Source organism: Durotheca rogersii (assembly GCF_024521655.1).
Source record: "Durotheca rogersii strain YMJ 92031201 chromosome Unknown GGS23scaffold_14, whole genome shotgun sequence".
Taxonomy (NCBI): domain Eukaryota; kingdom Fungi; phylum Ascomycota; class Sordariomycetes; order Xylariales; family Xylariaceae; genus Durotheca; species Durotheca rogersii.
In genome coordinates this window covers 383,061-403,243 of record NW_026251245.1, presented here as the reverse complement: position 1 = coordinate 403,243, position 20,183 = coordinate 383,061, and the positions used below count along the sequence as shown (strand labels likewise).

Below are 20,183 nucleotides of genomic sequence, written 5' to 3'. Positions count from 1 at the left end.
ATCCATGCTGTCTCTCTATCTATTGGCACACCTGCAACATCCGGACGCCCCCCCCTCGGAGTGCGTACAGCCATACGCATAGCTGCGCAGACGTGACAATAACGCGTTTCGAGTGAGCACTGCTTTATTCCCGCCCATGCGGCCGTCCATCCGCCTCTCTCCTCTCCCCTCCCTTCTCTCTACAGAGGGAAAGAAAAAAAGAAAAGGGAATTTCGCCAGACGCCTATTGACCTGACCTGACCTGCCTGCCTTGATACCGGACCTGCTATACAGCGTGTAGATAAACAAAAAAAAAAAAATGCAACCCGCCTTTCCGTCCCCTTCCTCCCTCCCGTTCTCCTCTGCTCTCTTTCGATACCCCCCCTAGGTCCCTCTTTTGCACCTTTACCCGGAAGAAAGAAAAAGAAAGAGAGACGAACAAGAACAAGAAAACCTCTTATCGTAGGTATGCGGTTCTCTGGGATTTCTAGTTTCCGATTCCAAAATTAGAAAAAAAAAAAAAAGAGCTGTTCGATGGCTGTCATCGCCCCTTGCCATCCATCCCCTCTTTCTATTCCATACGGGCTTCCTTTTTTTCTTTTTCTTTTTTTCCCCCTGCGCGCGTGCGCCCTTAAGGGCCGTGGCCGTTTCTGCTATTTCTTCTTCCCCTCCCTCTACCACTATCGTTAGCGTCCGCCGTCCGCCTCCCCTCCGCCTCGCGGTCCTCGTCCTCGTCCTCGTCCTCGTCGCGGTACGAGAACGCGTCGGCCTCCCAGAGGGAGATGTCGTCGTCGTCCATGAGCGCGGCCTCGTCGGCCTCGCCCCTCCTCCTGGTCCTCGCGCCGCCGCCGCTGCCGCCGCCGCCGCTCGCGCCGTTCCGCCGCGCCAGGCCCTCCTCGAGATCGCCGTACTCGCCGGCAGCGTCGGCGCCGTCCCCGTCGAGCTCGGCGAACTCGTCGCCGCTCGCGGCGGCCGCCTCCTCGCGCGCGAGCTCCTTGGCCCGCGCCATCGTGCGGCGGTAGATGAGCAGCCCCAGCGCCATGCCGAGCGCGGACCCGAGCAGCATGCTGAGGTAGTTGACGGCGCGGTCGCCGACCGACATGGCGTCGCCGCTCTCGGCCAGCAGCGCGAGGCGGCTGCCGATGAAGACGTGCACGAGCAGCTTCGGCGTCGCGAGCGCCGTCGCGAGCGCGAACCGCGCCGGCGAGATGCTCGGGATCGTGGCCAGGAAGCCGTTGCTCAGGCTGAAGGGCAGCGGGCAGAACCGGATCGCGGCGAGGACGAGGATGCCGTCGCGGCGCAGCACCTGGCCCAGCGCCACGAACCGCTTGTCGCCGCCGACGAGCGAGTGCACGTACCGGCTGAAGACGGTGCGGCTCGCGAGGAAGGCGGCGCCCGACCCGACGACGGTGGCGGACGCGACGATGGGCCAGCCGCCGGGGAAGCCGTAGACGAAGCCGGCGACGGTGACGCAGGTGCTGTAGCCGATCATGGGCGGGAAGGCCGAGGCGCAGGTGATGAGGAAGACGAGGATCCAGCCGGCCGGGAGGGCGCGCCAGCCGGCGGCGACGGGTTCGAGGGCGGCGAAGATGCGGTGCGAGTAGACGAGGAAGAGCACGAGCAGGACGTTGACGACGAGGTAGGCGAGGATGAGGAGGACGCGCTTCGTCAGGGTGAGGCTGTAGAATAGTTCGGTCGCCTTGTTCACGTAGGACGTGACCGCGTGTAGGATGCGGCGGCCGAGGGGGGCGCGGCCGGGGTCATCGTTGGCGGCGGAGCGGGAGTAGGGCGTCGAGAGCCGACGGGCATTCGCGCCGGACGAGGATCTCTGCGGGCCTTGACGCACCCACGGGGGCACGGGAACGTCGTCTTCGGATGGGAAGAGAATCGGAGGTGTCGGAGAGGGGGATAACGAGGGGGGTGATAAGGGAGGTGAGGCGGACAGCGCGGGCGCTCGGGCTTCAGACGGCCTGTCCTCGGGCATGTTGACGGCAAGCGCTACAGCAAGGCCCGCGTGCGGGTTTGAGGGTCCTCAGTAGAGATCGAGACAGGGCCGCTGTCTGCCGGACACGACACTATCCGGATCAAGTGGTCTCTAGAAGTAAAGCAAGATATAGGTAGGTAGGTGGGTAGGTAGTCGGCAAGCAGATAGACAGGTACGGCGGGTAAGAGCTCATTCTGGCCAACCTTACCTAGCCATGTCGAAACAAGTGGGCGAGGGCGAGGATGCTGTAGGAGGGTGGTAGGCAGGATCTGACGGATCTCAGCTAATTAGCGAGTTGGGCGAAGGATAGAAACGACACGACGGGGACGATGGAGGACGGGAGGGAGAGGGAGAGAGCATTAGTAACCCTCATGCGTTGCATCAGCATACAGCATACGTAGGCAGGTACCTGTCGATTGTATTGCCGTAGGTACCTGGCAATCCTGAGGCCAGCAGCCCCGAGGCCATGCGCCGACGCCGTACCCGCTACATCGTCTCCCTGCCCGTGCCGACCGTGTCCTGCGTAACAGCAGTACTTACTTGGGATCCCCTGCAACGGCAACGATGCCTCCCATGGCGCGAGCACACGGTTCCAAATGTGCTTCGGGCAGTTCGATACATTCGACGCAGGAATGGGCCTCCTCGTTGCCATGGAATCCTGCTGACAGGACAGCAGTGAGCATGGGGAAGGGAGCCGATCCCCGCCCTACCAGCTTAAAAAAAGGCACCAATGGAAAGGCGGGATATTATTATGTCAGTCTACGTAGCATCCCGCCTGCCAGTCAGCCCTTTTAGAGCTTGCGAGGTACCTACCTAGTATAGAATATCTAGGTACCTGAGTACCTACCTGCCATAGATTAGGTAGGTACTACTACACCTTGGCCTACTACCTAATATGTGCGCTATATAGGTACCTACACAGCCACACACTCCCTCCCCCCGGTGCGAATAAGCAACAACTGGAATAGGTCCTTTATCCATGTATGGCATGTATGCTCTACGTCTGTCCTGTATAGGCGTCCGCATATGCATCCACATATCCGTAGGTAGATGTGAAACTCTAGTCCCTCCCCGGCTGCCTGCACAAAGGTTCCACGTAGGTACATACTACGTTAGGTGGAGGCAAGTTACGCCACCCGGCCAGCGTACCGGGACCCGCCTGAGGAGTGTACTGTGTACCTAGATATATACATACAGGGATCAAGCCTATTAGAGGTAGGTTATGTGTAGGTACCTCTGGTAATTGTAGGTAATATATGGTGCCTAACGACCCAAGGTACCTCCCTATCTAGTGCCCCTCCCGTCCACATACACGACGACATCGGAGACGGCCTCTGCTGTGTGCTCGTGAGCCTCAACCCCCCCCCCCCCAAAGCGTAGCATTGGTTGCACCACACCCCTACAAAGGTAGTGAGATACCTACTACTAGATATACTACATGGCTTATCCGTGGTGGGTTCGATAGTACGTACTCGCCCTACACCGGCAAAACAGGCAACACAGGCAAAACAAGGCAAAAGAAGGCAGCCAGACCCGAAAGCAAGGCAGAGAGCAGCATCATCCACTCGAATCACATCACACCCGCCTACAGCTACCGCCACACCCCCCCCTACCGCAGCCGCCTTTGTTCGGAGAGAGTAACTACTGGCACTGGCTTTTTATTCGTAGACTTGACCTGTTGGCCGTCTGTCATCGGCCTCTGCTCCCGCTCGGTCCCTTGGGAGGCGCAGGCTCTCGGACGAGGAGCCTAACCTTGCCGTCGCCGATCTCAACCCCCTGGCTGAGGATATCGTCCTCCTCCTTGGCATCCTCCTCCTTCTCCTTCGAGCCGTCCCGAGCCAGCGACTTGTCCCAGCTTCGCGCGTCGATCCCCAGGATGCCCCCCATGTTGTTTCGATCCCCCGGCACTGAGAACTCGCGATACGCGTATCTCCACTCGTTGAGGAAGTTCCTGATCGCCTTGCCCACTTTATCTTTGCCGTACTTGCTGTGGTGGCCGGTCCCCGTAATCGCATATACCGGTTTGACCTCCTTGCTGTTGTCCAGGAGGACCCTCTCTAGATACTCTACCGCCTCTTCCGGGTGCAAGCCGTGTAGATCCACGTAAATTTCCCACCCGGCCGCGCCAGTCTTGTTGCGCTCTTCGTAAAGCTCGCGCGCCGCCTCGCGATGGGCTTTTCGCATAAGATCATTCTCGCTTTGCCCCCTAAGGCTCAGCGCCTTCGCCGCTCGCGCATCGTTGCGGTTCCACGCTTGGGCCGCGCTAGCACCGTGTTAGCATCGAAAGCATCTTCGCCGGAGAGGGTACCCAAGGGCTAACGAACCTCTGGAGGAACTTGTTACGCAGGCCGCCGTGTTTGATCGCCTCCTGACGGGCCTTGAGGTAAGCCTTGTTGACTCTGTCTCCCGTCTCCAGCCATGGAATGTGCTTGGGCGTAGGGATAGCCTGCGCAGCAACGCTATTTTCCCCATTCTTCACGCTGGTAGTAGTGCCGTTGCGACCGACCTTCTTTGCGTCCTGTCGGCTGGATGCGGGTCCGGGCGAAGGCGACATCTTTACGATGTCTGCTAGAGAGCTTGGCGTGAAATTCTCTTTGTGGCCGTGGCCGTGGCCGCCACGCTTGCCGTGATGCTTCTTACTAGGCTTGGCGGAAGCGGACCCGAGGGAAGGAAATGCGTCGTTATCATCCATCGACGGGGCACTCAGGCCCTCTTTGGCCTGGTGCCGACTCCCGGGCCGCGATCGCGGGTGAGAGGCTTCGCTGCCGGCGTAGCCGTGCGCGGGCTTCAGCCCAGGCGGAGGAGTGACCCCGGCGGCCGGGTAGTTGAAGCTAGCAGCGTAGGGGTTGAGCTCCGGGGTTCCTGGCCGGAGCGATGGAAACGAGCTGAAATCCTGGACCTGCAAATTCTGGTTCTTCGGAGGCGGAGTGCTGCTGCCTTCCACGTTGAGCCTGTTCATGAGGTGAGCTGGGTCGTGAGAGAAGATGCACGTATCACCAGCCAAGCAGTTGCCCATGACCCAGTACCTAAGGGGTGAAAACAGATCAGCATGTGCAGCGTCCCGAGTGACGGCAATGTGTGTACCCACTTGCAAATGTGATTGCTGAGATCGTGGCTAAATCGACAGTCCGCCCGGAGGCACTGTCCGGTAGATAGGTAGAATTTGCAGATGATACCGGCCTTGTGCTGGGCCGACGGCGTACTAGGTCTTCCGTCGGGCGTCATGGATTTGCCGATGAGCACGCTCTTGGACTCGGGCGTGAGCCCCGTCGCGTTTGTCGAATCCAGGCCCTGAGTTTCCATTATGGACGCAATAGTGGCGCTTAGATCGTAACCGTGCATGGCGAGCGCCGTCTCGATCTCTTCGTCAGACTTGGACTGCCCGAGGATGGAGCGAAGCATGTCATAGGGAGTCATGTCCGTCTGTTGAGCAGACACGTACTCGGGGGCGGCGGCATTGAGGCCGCTCGATGTTCCCACGGAGGAAGCAACACTGAGTGCATCGTCACTCACTAACCATTCAACATTCTCAATCTGGGGGTCACCAAACGTCTCTTGCGAAGGGCTCGTATCACTAGCAAACTCGTAGGCATTTAGACTCGGACTATGTGGTATCACTGGAGCAGCGAACGCGAGCCGCGGCGAGGGGCGCGGAGACGAGAAGGGCGATACTGTCGACGACTTGGTCCGGCTCAGGCTCGTAGGGACGAACCCCGGCGGGGCAAGAGGGCTTACTCCGAGGCGAGGAGAGCCGGATAAGGGCGTCGGGGAGCCCCGCCAGGAGGCCGGAGAGGGTCGGCGAAGGATGGTCTGCCGTATCGGGGGAGGCGAGGTTGCGCTGCCTCCACCTTCGCGATATCGCCAAAGCACATCGAGCACCGCATTCTCCAGGGACGTGCCGTTCAGAGTGGTCTCCTTCTTCAGAAGCTCTTCGACTTTGTCCGTCTTGTCATCATCGTCGAGGTTCGGGTCCTGGAGGACGGGGAGGCATATTTCGAACGTCTCGTCGGAGACCATGATTACGCGACTTTGACAGGACAGGTACCGTCAGCAGGTCGTTGGAAAGTGGGCAAGGGGACAGGCAACAGGGATGGGCAGAAGGAGATCTTCGGGAGGCTAAGGAAATATAAGGTATAATATATATCTATTGAGCACGGTTGCCCGTGAGAAGGGTGTGCGGTAAGGCTGGCTGGGGACAAGGAAAAAGATACAGGTAAGCAAGTCGGGCCGCCCTATGAGCGAGAAGTAAATATCGAGGTCAAAAGGCAGGGTGTGGATGAGGAAAAGATAGGCGCACGGGCGCGGACGAGAAAGGGCGAAGGGTCAACCGAGGGATGGGTGCCACAGGGGGATAAGCGACTATTCGCACTATTATGCAGATGCCGTGAGACGGGAGAGACGCGGACGCAGAGGGACAGGGAGAAGGGAAAAAAGGCCTCCCTGCCTGGGTAAGCAAGCAAGGTGGAACGGATGAAACGTATGGGTGGTGGCGAGGGTAGGAGACAGGACCGGCAGCACGTATAAAGTACGTACAGAGCGAGCGGAATATAGAAAGTGAAGGTGGATGCGATGTGTATCTGTATGTGTATGTGTGTATATGGCTAGCCGTATGTGCGCATTGCGTGGCCCGGATGCTGTGATTGTTTATCGGTCGCATGCAGTGTGCGTGCTAGTACCGGAGGAAGAGACGAGGAACGAGGAGAAAAAGGGACCGCAGAGGAGAAACGTACCCAACTTGAGGTGGTATGCAGATGGACCACCCTACCAGGTCGCGGAGCGTGGAAGAACCACGAAGCCTTGTCGGGATTCAGCTCCAGCGTGGTGCGGCCCTGTTTGGCATTGCCCTGCTAGGGGGGTGTGGCTCTCGACCTCCACAGCTCGTGGTCGCACCTCTGCGGTGAGGGTGGGTAGAGCTGGCGATCCACTACGGGTTCGTCCTTCAACAACACCCCTTCGTCAATACGTATCGTGGTTTAGGGCGAGGGAGGAGTGGGAAAGGGAGAGGGTGAGGGTGAGGGTGAGGGTGAGAGGGAGAGGGAGAGGCGGAGAGAGGTAGAGAGGAAGACAAGAGGTGGATTTGATGCAATAATCGTGTGGGGGGCACAGCTGGTGGAAACGGGGTGCCTCGTCTTCCTACCGGTAACTAACGTAGGTAGGTAGGTACCTCGTTCTATTCTGCTTAGCGTTAGGCCAGCTACCTACTGCCCGCTGGCACTGGCTGCGTTCAAGCCGCCAGCGCTCTGGCTGTACCTAGCAAGCTGGCACCGAAAGGTGCTGCGATGGGAATCTCTAGGGGGAGGCGTGGCGGAAGACGTCTGTAGGCAGCCCCGTTAGGCCTCCTGATTTCACCACTGCGCTAGGTACCTTTAGGGAGCTGGCAGGCCCGTGGGCCCACTGAGGCGCACTTTTATAGGTGCTTCTATACCAGGTACGTTAGGGGGTAGGTACCTACACCTGCCTCAGACAAAGCCCAGCCCGGTGTGTCTCAAGGATCGCCTTCCACCTGCAGCTGCGCACCCTGAACCTGCAGTGTCACAATCAATACGAACGAGCCGGCGAATTGCGCACATCAAGTCGGCTTGCTTGCCCTCCTGCCTGCCTGTGTACCCGACAGTCTATGCATAGCAATGTACCTTACCTCAGCACACGCCCGACAAAAATACCCGGCCTACATAGGGACCGGTACATCACGTACCTCCTCTGCGTATGTACCTGCATAGGATAAGGTGCCTTACCTTAAGTTAGGTGCCTCTAGAGACCTAGGTACATCCTCCTAAATGAGCTCCCTGCTCATATATTTAGGTACTTAGGTCGGTCTACGGCACCCAGGCAGGCAGGCAGGGGTGCTCGATAGGTGCACGTTGTACCTCACCTCATGCATGAGTACCTACATGCCTCGCGCAATCGCTAGGACAGGTGCTGATCAAGTAGAAGCTTACAGAAATCCCTAGGTTGCTTATCTAACCCAGTATTGATCGGAGAGTATTCCTCGCTACCACCTCACCGATCTCTCAACTTGTTCGAGGCGTTACAGGCGCCTCGTTTCGAAAAGAAAAAAGAAACGTCGTTCGATCCGGAAACAGGCAGCGCGCCATAGCAGGCCAGACTTGCGTGGTATGTCTACTACGTAGTATCGAGTGGAAGTGCGGGCTGGAAGCCACCTCCATACATCCCGCTTATGTAGGCCCTCGCCGCTCAGCCCCTCTTGGGAGTGAGACAAGGCGCTGACCAGGACCGAATCCGGCATTGCATCGCCACCGGAGGCCAAGGAACTGTCGAGATTACACATACTCATACTCTCGTCTTGACCCGCGCTTATTGATCAATCCTGTGTCTGGCCTATCTGCACCCATCGGTACGAGAGCATCTCACTCTTTAGCCCTCGGCTTATACGCGGAGACACACCTGACTGGCTCTCGACCTTCGCGCGCACTATGGGATCTTATCATCGTCGTCAGCTCCGAAGCCGAAACTGAACCCGCCTGAATCATAACCGGCGTCGGCATTGCCGCCGACCGCCTCCTCCCACTTCCGCTTCTTGGTTTGCTTTCTCTGCTCCAGCTCGTGAAATGCCCCGTCCAGAAGCTCGGGGTGCTGGACCCCGAGCCTCTCTACAAATAGGTCGTACGGGCACTCGATGTCCCTCTTGAACCCGGTAACCTGATCTGGCTTATCCCTCAGGAACGAGAGGACGTCAGCCAGGTGGGACCGGGGGACGAAGTTCTGAGTGAGCGCTACACCGGCCTCGAGGTTCACCACCAGATGCCACCAGCCACTAGGCACATGGACGATTTCGCCCGCTTTGCAGACGCCTTCCACACAGCCGGGTAGCGCACGTGCTTCCGCGTGGAATTCGAGTAACCATTCGGCTATGCTCAGCGGGCTTGTAACCTCGCTACTATCCGCCGAAACGTAGACGCCGGGAACCTGCGCCGCCGGGGGAAACACTGCAGCCAATACGTTGTCAGCGACTGCCACTTACGACAACTCGTTCGTATAGTGCCGAGTGGCCAGAGACTTCGCATGCCCAAGCCCCTGCGCAGGCTCGCGGGAACAACGTGAGATCCCAGACGCAATGACGAAATAATTGGCCGGGAGGGGATGAGGGGTGAGGATGCACATACTGATCCAGTATTTAGATCCTTCCAAAACAGCGTTCCAAGCACTTGTCGCATTCGGGTCTTTGTGGAAGGTCGAGCCACTACGTTGAGGGCCGATGATGAGCCAACGATGGGCTGGTCTCTCTTCACCAAGCACCTCAAACAGGTCTGGGCCGAAGCACTCCGGTGGCCAGTATACGGCGTCGGTATCGTGTCCAATCCGAATATTCATCTTCTCCGCAAACCACCGGTCAAAAAGGTACAGTGGGCTTTCGTCGTCGTTGTTATATATATACTCATGATAAGTCGAGAATGGCCAATCCACGGCTTCGGCCCGAAATTCAGCCTTGGAGTATCTCCTATTCAGCTCGTCGATATTCCAGTCGCCATATACCGGCCACCGTTGGATGCAATCCGTCAATATGAATGGCACGCTGCTCCAGTTCTGTGCAAAGTCATCGTAGCCGAGTCGTTCGAACCGGCGAATCTGATTTACGTCCGGAATCCCAGAGGAATACTTGCTCAGGTCAATATGCGCGCAGGCAAAGGGTCGATGTAAGACATCAGAATAGACATTGGTGCAGTCAACCCCAGGCCGCCGTCCGCCAGGGGCATTCAGATACGTGCTCCTCCAAGAGCCTCTCCACGCAGGCGGAGGTTGAGAACTGGTCCTTCGTGATTTGGTCGAATCAGCGAGAGGGCACCAGACAAGATACACCTCACTCCACCCAAGAGTCGTAGCTGGCCGGCAGGGTCTAGGTGACTCTTTTCTTGATGACTCACTTGAGAAACAATGCTTTCCACAGTTCGTCTAGCTGGCAAAATGCGTAAAGGAAGCGGCAGGTACGCCCGATATTCTTCAATGAGAGCGCATCGAAATATTCGAGAACCTGTAAGATGGTCTCGTCCGGAAGAAGACCTAGGGGGCCGAGAGACCGCCGAGCGGCCGGAACTGAGGCGAGATATTGGTTCCCAAGCGGCTTGACGCCCATTGGGTGGACGGGAATAGAGTCTGGTGATATCTGAGTGCTCGAGGTATCCGGTTCGCATCCTGGCGCCGGCGGGATGTCTTTGGCGAGTAGCATGGTAGGTACTAGAACCAGCCGCCAGCTTCCCCCTTCGGCGCAATTGTTCTTTTCCGAGGGCTCTCGGCTATACTTGTTCTGCGAGTGTGCGGCAGTATCATCGACTAGGTAGTTAAAGAATGAGAGGCCATTGCCCCTCGCCGTTAGGCTGCGAGTCGCTGGTTCTCTGTGCGTGCTGACGCGCGGGTTTACAGGCCCTTCGTACGGTGCTAGGTAGTTAGGCAGGCGGCGGGCATGTAAATTTTGGGGGGGAGGCGGGAAGTGGGAAATATGGTCTCGGGCGTCAAGTTAGCCTGCATTACGTAGGTAGGTTTTCAAGAGGCTCCACGGTTAAAAGTTATATAAAAAGTCAAGATATGCGATGGGAGATGGTATGCAGATAAGAGAACGAGGATATGAATATGGGAAGATGTGCTGCGTAGCATTAGTACATAGGTACCTCCTAGTTACCTACCTGATAGGAGGTAGATAAGATGGGGAATCGATCAAGAGATAGGGCTAATGGCTGGGAACAAGGCAAGGTAAGGTGGAGAGAGTACCGTCACTGGTAAGGAAAGAAGCAGTGGCAACAACTGGGCAGCACCCAATAGGCTGCAGACTGCTGTATGTACATAATTGTATGCAGATTGTACTGTACAATGTACAATACACACCTTAGGTACCTACCTCTTACCTCTACCGCATACCACGGGTAACAGGCTGCAGGCAGGCGGGAACAGGAGCTCGTTAGGCCCCGCACATCAGGGTTCCACCAAAGTTTACCCCCCCTCCTCCTCGAAATTTTTTTCTCTCTTCTACTACTTCGTTCACCCAATCTCGACTTTGGTCTCTTGGGCTCTTCTCTTCCACGATTCTACTCAAATCATCCACAGATTGATCCAGAACAGTGAACACCAAGGAAAACATCCCTCTCTAGACCGTACTGCTCTCTACCTAGGGAGCCTTTACCGTCCATCACTTTCCACCTTCTTCATTTCTTTGTAGACCGCTCGCCACAGTGCAGAGGTCACACTCACCTATTTTCCGACCCCACCAAGGATTGTCGCCCTCGTCTTCTTGAATTCTGGGCAGCGCTTGGAATTCGAGAAGCTGCATCGATTCTTGATCCGCAATCATGGCTGATAAAGGGCTCGAGGACATCGAGCAATCACAGATCGAGTCCAACTATGACGAGACCGTCGACTCCTTCGATGAGATGAACCTGCGGCCCGAGCTGCTGCGAGGTAAGAGGCGCCCGCCCCGGCAGGGAGGGGGACGAGGGGAGAGTACCAGTGGCTAACGATGCTTTTGCTTCCTCCAGGTGTGTACGCCTATGGGTTTGAACGCCCCTCCGCGATTCAGCAACGTGCCATCATGCCGGTCATCAAGGGTATGTCCATATAACCCACCAACCCCGTCACTGCCCAACAACAGTCGATGCGCAAACAGGTGTTAATCCCGCCCGATAGGTCACGACGTAATTGCGCAGGCCCAGTCTGGCACTGGCAAGACTGCCACCTTCTCAATCTCCGTCCTTCAGAAGATCGACCCCAACGTCAAGCAGTGCCAGGCGCTGATCTTGGCCCCTACCCGAGAGCTGGCTCAGCAAATTCAGAAGGTCGTCGTCGCCATCGGCGATTTCATGAACATTGAATGCCATGCTTGCATTGGTGGAACCAGCGTCCGTGAGGACACGAAGGCCCTTCAGGAAGGACCGCAGGTCGTCGTCGGCACGCCCGGCCGTGTCCAGGATATGATTCAGCGACGATTCTTGAAGACGGATGCCATGAAGATGTTCGTCCTCGACGAGGCCGACGAGATGCTTTCTGTAAGTATTCATCCTACCTAGACGAGCTTGTTCACGTCTACTACTACGGCTACCACCAGGACATACTAACCGTTTTCTCCCTCTCCTAGCGTGGTTTCACCGAGCAAATCTACGACATCTTCCAACTTCTTCCCCAGTCGACCCAGGTGGTTCTGCTGTCTGCCACCATGCCCCAGGATGTCCTCGAGGTGACGACCAAGTTCATGCGGGACCCCGTCCGCATTCTCGTCAAGAAGGATGAGCTTACCCTCGAGGGTATCAAGCAATTCTACATTGCCGTCGAGAAGGAGGAGTGGAAGCTGGACACACTTTCTGATCTTTACGAGACGGTCACCATCACTCAGGCGGTTATCTTCTGTAACACCAAAAGAAAGGTCGACTGGCTTACTGACAAGCTGACCGCTCGTGACTTCACGGTTTCGGCCATGCACGGCGACATGGACCAGGCCCAGCGAGACCTGATCATGAAAGAGTTCCGCTCCGGCTCTTCGCGTGTCCTGATCGCCACCGATCTCCTGGCCCGTGGTATCGACGTGCAGCAGGTTTCGCTCGTCATCAACTACGACCTCCCGGCTAACCGCGAGAACTACATTCACCGTATCGGTCGTGGCGGTCGGTTCGGCCGAAAGGGCGTTGCCATCAACTTCGTCACTGCCGACGACGTGCGTATGATGCGCGAGATCGAGCAGTTCTACAGCACCCAGATCGAGGAGATGCCGATGAACGTGGCCGACCTGATCTAAAGGTATCTAGCATTTCTCATAGCAGACGGGGGGGGGGGGGGGGAATATTGTTTGTCTATCTATATGCTATTATAAGCATAGGAACCAAACCCTCGGTCTCACGACGCTTGTTGGTGGCATGGGGATAGATAGACGGGAGGATGACGCTCTTGTCTCGCGAGGCTTTTCTGCCGGCACGTCTAGGGTCGTGCCGTGGTTGATAGAGGGGAAAAAAGGGACGCATTCGGGCATTTGCGGCTAGTCATCTAGCACCTAATTCTCACTGGTGATGCATTATTGCCCAACACCGGTGAGGATTTTGCGGAGTGGGCCATTGGCTTGCTGTTCTCGTTTTTCTCTGTACTTAGCCCAGAATTTTTTTCCTTTAAGGTTCCTAAAACCTGTCTCCGTCCGGTCTTTTCGCCCTGGTTGATGAATAATGCGACGATACGCCGACTGACCTGGGAATCGACAAGCTCCCCGGGAGACGGTCGACTTCTCTCTCTCTTCATATGTATGTACACACGTCCTTCATGTTGGCCTCGCGGGTTATTTGGTGGGTGCATGGATTCTACCTATGCTATGATGCAACGAGGGGCGCATAGGAAGTATGTGTGTATGGTAATTAATGCTACTCACGTCTACGCATGTTCCATCGTGTTCGCTGAGATGGTTGGGCGAAAATATGACTGGATGCTGGAGTGCCTACCTAACTAAGGTCGGTATGGCATTGCTGTCATTTGCTTCTATTCTACCCTACGCCATATAGGTGCCTCCCCAGGCAATGTACAAGAGGAGAGAGGGCAGCTTTCGGGAGGAGGTACGAGGTTACCCGGTAACGAGGTTACAGGTATATGGAGATGTCGGGGGTGTCGGGAGCATGCGAGTACCGAGAGTATACGAGTACGTGGGAAATCTGCTGGAGGCAAAAGCACAGCACCCGGGGCCAGGCTCGGGTTCGGCTTGCAGAAGGAGGGAATAACGCGAGTCTGGTACCGCGACTTCCTCAGGGAGTGTTTAGGTAGGCGCAACTGCTTTAGCACAACTTGTTGGCCTGAGGTTGGCCCCCTTAACCAGCTTGCCAAATTCTACCATGCTCAACTGTCTGCCTTGATCACAGCGTGCGATGGCTGTCCTTCCATCATCGGCTCGACTATCCAGTTACTGCTCATTCCGCCCTGTAGTCTATTGCCATGTGTTCTGGCGACGAGTTGGAGAGGCTAGCTCGCGCTGCTAGGTTGGAGGGCAAGCTTCGACAGCCCGAAAACCAGCTGAGCGCGTTGCGGCTCCTCCAGGCGCTCGTAGTCAAGGAGATATATGCGGCCAAGAAGCAGATGGGTCTGGTCGAGGCCCGCCTCCGCAAAATCCAGGAGGCTAACACCGCCGAGGGCCGTAACGACGATATCGACAAGCGCCTTGACGAGCTCCGAAAGGACAAAGAGGGCTTCCGCCAGCTGATATCCGAGGCCGGGGCCGCCGCCCGAGATACCAAGGACGACCTAGAGAGCCTCCGTGACCAGGTCAGCGACGAGTACGTTAAATTGACGGCTGACAACGTCAGGTTCGGCAAGGATGTGAGGGCTCTGAACAAGCAGGTCAGCCAGCACCAGGAGCGGATCAAAGCCGTCGAGAGCGCCCTCGACGATTTCTTGGCGAAGCTGCCCCCTTGGCAGGACGAGCTCACTAAGCTGAACGGCGCGCTGGCTCGCCTAGAGCCGATGGTAAGGTCCGTGTACGACAAGGCGGGCCGGCAGACAGAGGGGACGACGATAGAGACCGTCAGCGAGCAGGAGGCCAAGATTCGCCGCTTCCTCGACATATTCGTCCCTAGGCAGGAGAAATTCCTCCAGTTCCTCGAGCAGCTCCCTGCGCGATCGTCCGCGACGCTATCCAGTAAGAGATGGCGTCGTCGTACACCGAAAATGGTGTGGTTTTCCATCTCCGCCTCGGCGCTAACTCGGGAATACAGCAGCGTCGGAATCCTCCACGATGATATCTGAGTCGCTTGACGGGAACGCGGTCGGCGGCGGCGGCGGCGGCGGCGGCCGTAGCGACAACGGAAGCGACAGCAGAACCTCGCAGTTAAAAAGCCCCTCCCCCCTGGTACCCTCTATTGTCCCACCAGAACCACCGCAGCAGCAGGAACAAGAGAAGAAGAAAGAAAGAGGAAACGACAAGAGAAAGAGGAAGGAGAGAGACAAAGTACGGGATCAGGCGCAGCGGATCCCCCAAGACGGTGACCCGGGCCCTCCTCCGGAGGCCCGCCGGCTACTCGAGCAGTACAACCACTTCAGCTGCTCGTACCGGGCGAAGCGGCCCAAGAGCGAGGCCCGCTTCGTCGGGTCCTTCCTGCGGCGCATCGACGCCCGCGCCGCGAGGCTGTTGCGGGAGCGCCTCGGGTCGCCGGATTCGCTACGCTGGGCCCACGTCAAGAACGCTATGCACCGCCTCGACGGGCGCGAGCTGTTCGCGGTGCTGCAGGAGGGGGCCGAGGGGGCCCGGGGGGAGACAGAGAGGAGCGGAGAGGGGGACGAGGAGCCGGGGCCGCTGCCGAGGGACGAGAAGGAGAAAGATAAAGTGCGGGGGGGAGAGGGGGAGCGGAGGGGAGAGCCCGAGCAAGATCGACCGCGCAAGCGGCCCAGGACGAGGGCGGCAGCCAGGGAAGAGGCGGCGATGGCGACGGCGACGGTGACGTCCGCGTGATCGGACGGGGTTCCGTACCTATCTGCATACCAGACTTTCCCGCCTCGTCTTTCGAGAAAGAGCCGGGGGGGGGGGGTCTACGGAAAGGCATACGTATGTGCCTCCTTTTTGTTCGTCTCCCTCACCTTTTATAGTTAGATCTAGGTAGTGATTCGCGTTTACTTGGCGGATGATGAATATATACCAAGTTTGATCCCCCCCCCCCTCTCTTTACGCGCGTTTCTAGCTGAAGATTTATTGGGTTTGTAAGAGATGGGTTTACGCACGAGAAGGCACACTATTCTCGTTCTCGGCTCCCTTTCCGGGAGTTGCTTCTGCTTATTTTATAATTTTTTTTAGTCGTGTATTTTCGTCTAACCTAAGCAGCATATGCCCTATCCTAAATATTTACTTCCTCCTCTTCCTACCGCCCCTGGCCTTTTTTCCTCTTTCTCTCCCCCTCCTTATCCGCCCGCGCGAGGCCTTTCCGTTTCGACTGTTAGCCGTCGAGGTTCAGATTCTCCACGCCCGCCGACGCCTCTTCGTCTTCGTCCTTGGCCTTGTCGGCTAGGCCAGTCCACCGGTTGATCCAGTCGAGCACCTCCCTGTGCCACACGAGCGAGTTCTCGGGCTTCAGCACCCACTGCCCGGCACGCATACACGTGGTCAGTCATCTGTAAGATTTCCTTGAGGATATATAGATATGTTTACGTATGTGGAGGGCGGGGGCGGGTGTTTGCACCGGAGAAAGGGAGAGGACAAGGGACTTACGTGGTTCTCGTCGGGGAACGTCAAGAAGCGGCTCGGGACGCCGCGAACCTGGAGAGCTGCGAGCGGGCACGCACGTTAGCTAGCTAGCTAGGCCGGTATGTGTGCCGCGCGCGGACACGTACCGTTGAACGCGGCGAGGCCCTCCGAGATGGGCAGCCGGTAGTCGAGCTCGCTGTGGACGATGAGCTGGGGCGTGGCCCAGCTCCCCGACGAGGCGGCCGGGTCCCAGCGCTCGTAGACGGCCCGGTTCTCCCACAGCGTGCCGCCGAAGTCGTGCACGGGGAAGAAGAGCTCCTCGGTCGACCAGTTGCTCATCGTGCTGTATATGCCGTCGTGGCACACGAGCGCCTTGAACTTGCGCCCGAGAGGGTGTCCCTGAATCCAGTCTTTTCATTTCCACGGGGAGGTGATGGTAAGTATATTTACATGGCTAAGATGTATAGATGAATGCTCACTTCGTGACAGGTGGGATAGATTGTACAAGATGGGGGATAGGCGGGGTCGGGCGAAGGAGAAGAAGAAGACACGACGAGACGGAACTCACTAATCATATAGCCTCCGTACGAGGCGCCCAGAGCCACGGCGTTGTCCGTGTCGATATAGGGGATGTTATCCGCGATGTACTCGAAGCAGTTCACCACTGCATGGCCCCGAGATTAGCAGCACTTCCTGTTCTGCATACCCCTAACCCTCGCTAATGCTGCTTAACAGGGCGAGGTATTCGGGGTTGGGAGTTAGTTGCCCGGGGCGTTTCCTGGGGTACTTACGGTCGTTGTACGGGCGCCCGCCCCAGTCGGACGCGATGCCGTCGGTGAGGGCCTGGCCGTAACCTGTACTACCGGTCGGGTTGGGCAGGACAGCGACGTAGCCCTGCTCAGCGAACACGGCCGGGTTCCAGCGCGTGCTCCAGCTATCGCCCCACGCGCCCTGCGGGCCGCCGTGGATCAGCAGCGCGAGGGGGTACCGGCGCCGCGGGTCGAAGTCCGACGGCTTGACCACCAGCGCGTGGCACTCGTACTGGCCGCCGGCGCCCTTGAACCAGAACTCGTCCACCTGCTGCCGGCTGAGCCCGAAGGTCTTGCCCTCTCGCGAGCTGGACGACACGAGGGTCGGAGCGGGCAGCGGAGCATCGGCGGGCGTCGCCGCGTCGACGATCGAGAACGAGGAGTTGTCGACGAGCGAGGTCGAGCTCACGAGGATCCGGGTGTCCGATGGCGAGGAGGCGGCGAGCGTGAAGAAGGGCCCTACGGCACCGTCCTTGGTGAGCGGCTGCGGAAGCTGCTTTGCCGCGGCGAGCGGGTCCGAGGGAAGCTTGAACAGGAGCTGGCGGCCGTGCTTCTCGGCGGTGACGTAGAGCTCGCTGTCGTCGTTGCTCCAGGCTACGCCCTCGGGGCGCGCGTCCCATCCGCCCTCCCCGTCTTCCGTAGCGTAGAACTCCTGCACGTTGCTCAGGTCGTCGATGTCTGGCAGCAGGAGCAGCCGCCACTTGTCCGACTCGTACTGCCGGTTGCGCATGCGCTTGAACGCCACACGGGTCCCGGAGTGGGAGAAGGTGGGCGCGCCGGTGTATCCTTCAAGCATACCCGTCTTCACGATCTGGGGCTTCGGGGCCTTCTCGGTGAAGGAGCGCAGGGGGACGTAGTACATATCCGTCTTGGTCCACAACGCGGGATTGAGCTCTGGATCCTTGGCCACGAATATGAGGCCCCGCGGCCCAATATCGTAGTCGTCGGCGCCTCCGAAGGGGGGCACGGGGCTCTCGAGCGGGGTGCCGGCGAGCGCGTTGACCAGGCCCGGGGGTTCCAGCTTGAAACGTCCTCCCTCGTCCCTCTTGAGGGCGCCGTAAAAGATGCCGACTCGGCTCTTCGAGACGTAGGCGTCCCAGTGCCGGACGAAGAGACCGGTGTAGACCCTAGCGCTGGACAGCGGTTTCTCGTCCTCCGGGCTGAGCATCTCACCATTCGCCGTGGTGGGGGCTGCTCCGGCGAAGGCCACGGTGCCATTCCCGATGTCCTTAGCCTTGATGTTGGATAGTGCGCCATCGAAGGTAGCAACCGTGTATGGGCTAAGGGGAGGGCGTTTTTTACATTAGCATCATCGTGGTCCCCCTACGCGCACGCAGGTGTTCCTGAGGCAGAGACGAATAGACGAATCCGTTAGGTGGGTAATAGGCGGTCAGGCAGCGTCGGTTAGGTAGGTACTTACTCTAAGCCTGGCTTCGTGGCGTCCCCCACCAGGAGGTTCGTGCTAGAGTCGCCGTTCTTGACGAAGACGAACTCGGTGTCGGAAATCCAGGTGGGCTCGGTGTAGGTCGGGTCGTCGAACAAGACCGACGACTGGCCGGTCTTGACGTCCAGCACCTTGATAGCGTAGCTCTTGGTGTGAGTGTCAAAGGAGTATTGCGTTACTGGACGTCGGAACCGTTAGCTCTCTGCCACCCTCCACCGGCGACCCGAATTCTGGCGGGTGCTAGAGTGCTAGGTGGCCAGGTGCTGGGTGAGGAAGGAATAGGAAGGGAGCGAGGGCGGGAGCGGAAATGACGGACCAGCGAAGAGAGCGAGGGTGCCGGTGCTGTTAGGCACGGCCGCACTGCGGCGCGGAGCCGATAGGAGCACCTCGGGCGTAAACTTGGTGGCCATCACCGTCATCTTGGAGGAGAGAGAATGCAAAGGCAGTCGAGGGTCTGGCGGGGGGCGAGCGAATTGGAGACTTATCTCATCCGAGAGAACCCAACGTGACCGATCCGATGTTGGTGCTTAGGCACAAAGGGACGGGCAGAGGGACGGGGCACGTACTCTCTCTCTCTCTCTCGGTGGATCGTCGAGAGCGGCACCGGATAGGCCAAACGACGACGGCTACCTCGTAAGAGTAGAGCATTCGTCCACGCCCGCCTGGGTGCCACATCCGGACCCGACCCTGGCCGCTTTAAGCCTGAGCCCTGGGCCGGAGTTTGAACTGAGCTTGGCCCCCCAAGGAACAGCACTTCTGCCCACATGAGCCGAGATTTAACCGGTAAGCCTGAGCAGCTCACACATCGAGTAAGATGGGGTTCGATCTGATCGAAGCATGCTAGCTTACCGAAGTCTTGTAGGCTTCTCAACAATACTGCATATGCGGACTGAAGAATTACACGTTCTGGAGACTTAAGGATCTGTTTTGCCAACTACGGGTCAGCGAAGGATTCGTCGACTACTTACGTCGGAGAAGTCTATAGCTCTACAGTTGACTCGCGCGATAAATTAGGCGTCTAATAGTTACCAAAGTTTCGAATCAACATTTGCATGACTTACCTATATGGACAAAAGAGTGATTTGGAGAAGTTGTCCGCAACGGAGGCGATTTTGCGGTGGATCTCACCGCGCAATATGCCTAGATATAGGAAGGTTGTAGAGCCGTCAGCAGAGACAAAACGCCTCATCAAAGCAGATCACATAGCGATGATGACTTCCTAGGAAGTCGTCCGGACATGAAGTCTGGGGGAGGTGTGTCATTTAGGAGAGGGTTACTCGGCTAATGGCGACGACGACAACTTTCTAAAAAGTCATGGTTGCAGCTAAACTGTACAGAGTGTGCAACCCTAGTCCTTGGCTTTCTTCTCTACCACCAAGCCAACCTTTCCCTAGACCTCCTGTCTAGATGACTTCCTAGGCAGTCATCAGAAAAGGAGGTCAAAGGCGAGTACCAATGAAGCCGGCAAACCGTAGCCATTCCTGAACATCATATTACACTTAGTTAACCAGCCCCCAGTTCCCCATCAAACAAGTTGTAAATACCAAAATCGCCGTGATATAGAGAGGTCTGATCGCCATCCCCCCCCTATCTAGGTGGCTTTTCCATCTATACTCGTCTCCTCTCCTCTCTGGAAGTTAGAAGTGTAACTGAAGTATTCCGATTGTTGCTGCTATTAAGGCTTGGAAGCAACCTTCCGTGCTTGTGTCCTATTATCACCCGCGTAACTCTTCCCCTGACGTTCTCCACGTTAAAATCAAGGCAACCTGCCTGAGTTGACTCAACCCAACGCCGGTTTACGCTCAATCTTGCACCTCTTATCGA

At 57.6% G+C, this 20,183-nt stretch overlaps 7 protein-coding genes across 7 annotated transcripts; 3 read left to right on the top strand and 4 right to left on the bottom strand.

Moving 5' to 3' along the window:
• Nucleotides 1-345: 345 nt before the first annotated feature.
• GGS23DRAFT_109474 (uncharacterized protein) lies at nt 346-2,147 on the bottom strand. Its single transcript, XM_051510984.1, has one exon. It carries the CDS (start codon nt 1,961-1,963, stop codon nt 611-613), a length of 1,353 nt encoding a protein of 450 aa, XP_051370885.1. The 5' UTR covers nt 1,964-2,147; the 3' UTR covers nt 346-610.
• A 1,505-nt stretch (nt 2,148-3,652) lies between these two features.
• Nucleotides 3,653-5,980, bottom strand: GGS23DRAFT_597792 (uncharacterized protein; the record flags this gene model as incomplete). The annotated part of the gene is made up of 3 exons (XM_051518673.1): nt 3,653-4,226; nt 4,288-4,989; nt 5,052-5,980. 3 exons carry the CDS (start codon nt 5,978-5,980, stop codon nt 3,653-3,655), a joined length of 2,205 nt encoding a protein of 734 aa, XP_051370884.1.
• Nucleotides 5,981-6,253: 273 nt separating this feature from the next.
• GGS23DRAFT_109387 (uncharacterized protein) lies at nt 6,254-7,103 on the top strand. Its single transcript, XM_051510983.1, has one exon. The coding sequence runs from the start codon at nt 6,528-6,530 to the stop codon at nt 7,017-7,019; it is 492 nt and encodes a 163-aa protein (XP_051370883.1). The 5' UTR covers nt 6,254-6,527; the 3' UTR covers nt 7,020-7,103.
• An 833-nt stretch (nt 7,104-7,936) lies between these two features.
• Nucleotides 7,937-10,472, bottom strand: GGS23DRAFT_573034 (Clavaminate synthase-like protein). Its single transcript, XM_051516664.1, has 3 exons — nt 9,847-10,472; nt 9,088-9,734; nt 7,937-8,910 (listed from the first exon to the last, which is right to left on the bottom strand). Exons 1-3 carry the CDS (start codon nt 10,146-10,148, stop codon nt 8,396-8,398), a joined length of 1,464 nt encoding a protein of 487 aa, XP_051370882.1. The 5' UTR covers nt 10,149-10,472; the 3' UTR covers nt 7,937-8,395.
• Nucleotides 10,473-11,158: 686 nt separating this feature from the next.
• GGS23DRAFT_109279 (ATP-dependent RNA helicase eIF4A) lies at nt 11,159-12,832 on the top strand. The gene is made up of 4 exons (XM_051510982.1): nt 11,159-11,371; nt 11,449-11,517; nt 11,597-11,955; nt 12,045-12,832. The coding sequence occupies exons 1-4, from the start codon at nt 11,263-11,265 to the stop codon at nt 12,696-12,698; spliced, it is 1,191 nt and encodes a 396-aa protein (XP_051370881.1). The 5' UTR covers nt 11,159-11,262; the 3' UTR covers nt 12,699-12,832.
• Nucleotides 12,833-13,352: 520 nt separating this feature from the next.
• GGS23DRAFT_610834 (uncharacterized protein) lies at nt 13,353-15,578 on the top strand. The gene is made up of 2 exons (XM_051520355.1): nt 13,353-14,570; nt 14,647-15,578. Exons 1-2 carry the CDS (start codon nt 13,871-13,873, stop codon nt 15,378-15,380), a joined length of 1,434 nt encoding a protein of 477 aa, XP_051370880.1. The 5' UTR covers nt 13,353-13,870; the 3' UTR covers nt 15,381-15,578.
• Nucleotides 15,579-15,637: 59 nt separating this feature from the next.
• Nucleotides 15,638-19,393, bottom strand: GGS23DRAFT_573026 (Alpha/Beta hydrolase protein). The gene is made up of 8 exons (XM_051516663.1): nt 19,223-19,393; nt 18,676-19,143; nt 18,336-18,537; nt 16,898-18,195; nt 16,675-16,770; nt 16,253-16,516; nt 16,131-16,186; nt 15,638-16,002 (listed from the first exon to the last, which is right to left on the bottom strand). Exons 2-8 carry the CDS (start codon nt 18,776-18,778, stop codon nt 15,859-15,861), a joined length of 2,163 nt encoding a protein of 720 aa, XP_051370879.1. The 5' UTR covers nt 18,779-19,143; nt 19,223-19,393; the 3' UTR covers nt 15,638-15,858.
• Nucleotides 19,394-20,183: the final 790 nt, after the last annotated feature.

What these genes read in the sequence shown, in the direction of transcription:
- GGS23DRAFT_573034 (XM_051516664.1), bottom strand. Translation starts at nt 10,148, where the DNA reads ATGCTACTCGCCAAAGACATCCCGCCGGCGCCAGGATGCGAACCGGAT. An exon ending in TGGAAAGCATTGTTTCTCAA is followed by an intron (nt 9,735 to 9,846) that starts GTGAGTCATCAA and finishes CAAATCACGAAG; the next exon opens with GACCAGTTCTCAACCTCCGC. An exon ending in AGGATCTAAATACTGGATCA is followed by an intron (nt 8,911 to 9,087) that starts GTATGTGCATCC and finishes TATTGGCTGCAG; the next exon opens with TGTTTCCCCCGGCGGCGCAG.
- GGS23DRAFT_109387 (XM_051510983.1), top strand. Translation starts at nt 6,528, where the DNA reads ATGCGATGTGTATCTGTATGTGTATGTGTGTATATGGCTAGCCGTATG.
- GGS23DRAFT_573026 (XM_051516663.1), bottom strand. Translation starts at nt 18,778, where the DNA reads ATGACGGTGATGGCCACCAAGTTTACGCCCGAGGTGCTCCTATCGGCT. An exon ending in CGGGCGCCCGTACAACGACC is followed by an intron (nt 16,771 to 16,897) that starts GTAAGTACCCCA and finishes GGGGCCATGCAG; the next exon opens with TGGTGAACTGCTTCGAGTAC. An exon ending in GGGCCTCGCCGCGTTCAACG is followed by an intron (nt 16,187 to 16,252) that starts GTACGTGTCCGC and finishes GCCCGCTCGCAG; the next exon opens with CTCTCCAGGTTCGCGGCGTC.
- GGS23DRAFT_610834 (XM_051520355.1), top strand. Translation starts at nt 13,871, where the DNA reads ATGTGTTCTGGCGACGAGTTGGAGAGGCTAGCTCGCGCTGCTAGGTTG. An exon ending in ATCGTCCGCGACGCTATCCA is followed by an intron (nt 14,571 to 14,646) that starts GTAAGAGATGGC and finishes TCGGGAATACAG; the next exon opens with CAGCGTCGGAATCCTCCACG.
- GGS23DRAFT_109474 (XM_051510984.1), bottom strand. Translation starts at nt 1,963, where the DNA reads ATGCCCGAGGACAGGCCGTCTGAAGCCCGAGCGCCCGCGCTGTCCGCC.
- GGS23DRAFT_109279 (XM_051510982.1), top strand. Translation starts at nt 11,263, where the DNA reads ATGGCTGATAAAGGGCTCGAGGACATCGAGCAATCACAGATCGAGTCC. An exon ending in GCGGCCCGAGCTGCTGCGAG is followed by an intron (nt 11,372 to 11,448) that starts GTAAGAGGCGCC and finishes TGCTTCCTCCAG; the next exon opens with GTGTGTACGCCTATGGGTTT. An exon ending in AGGCCGACGAGATGCTTTCT is followed by an intron (nt 11,956 to 12,044) that starts GTAAGTATTCAT and finishes TCCCTCTCCTAG; the next exon opens with CGTGGTTTCACCGAGCAAAT.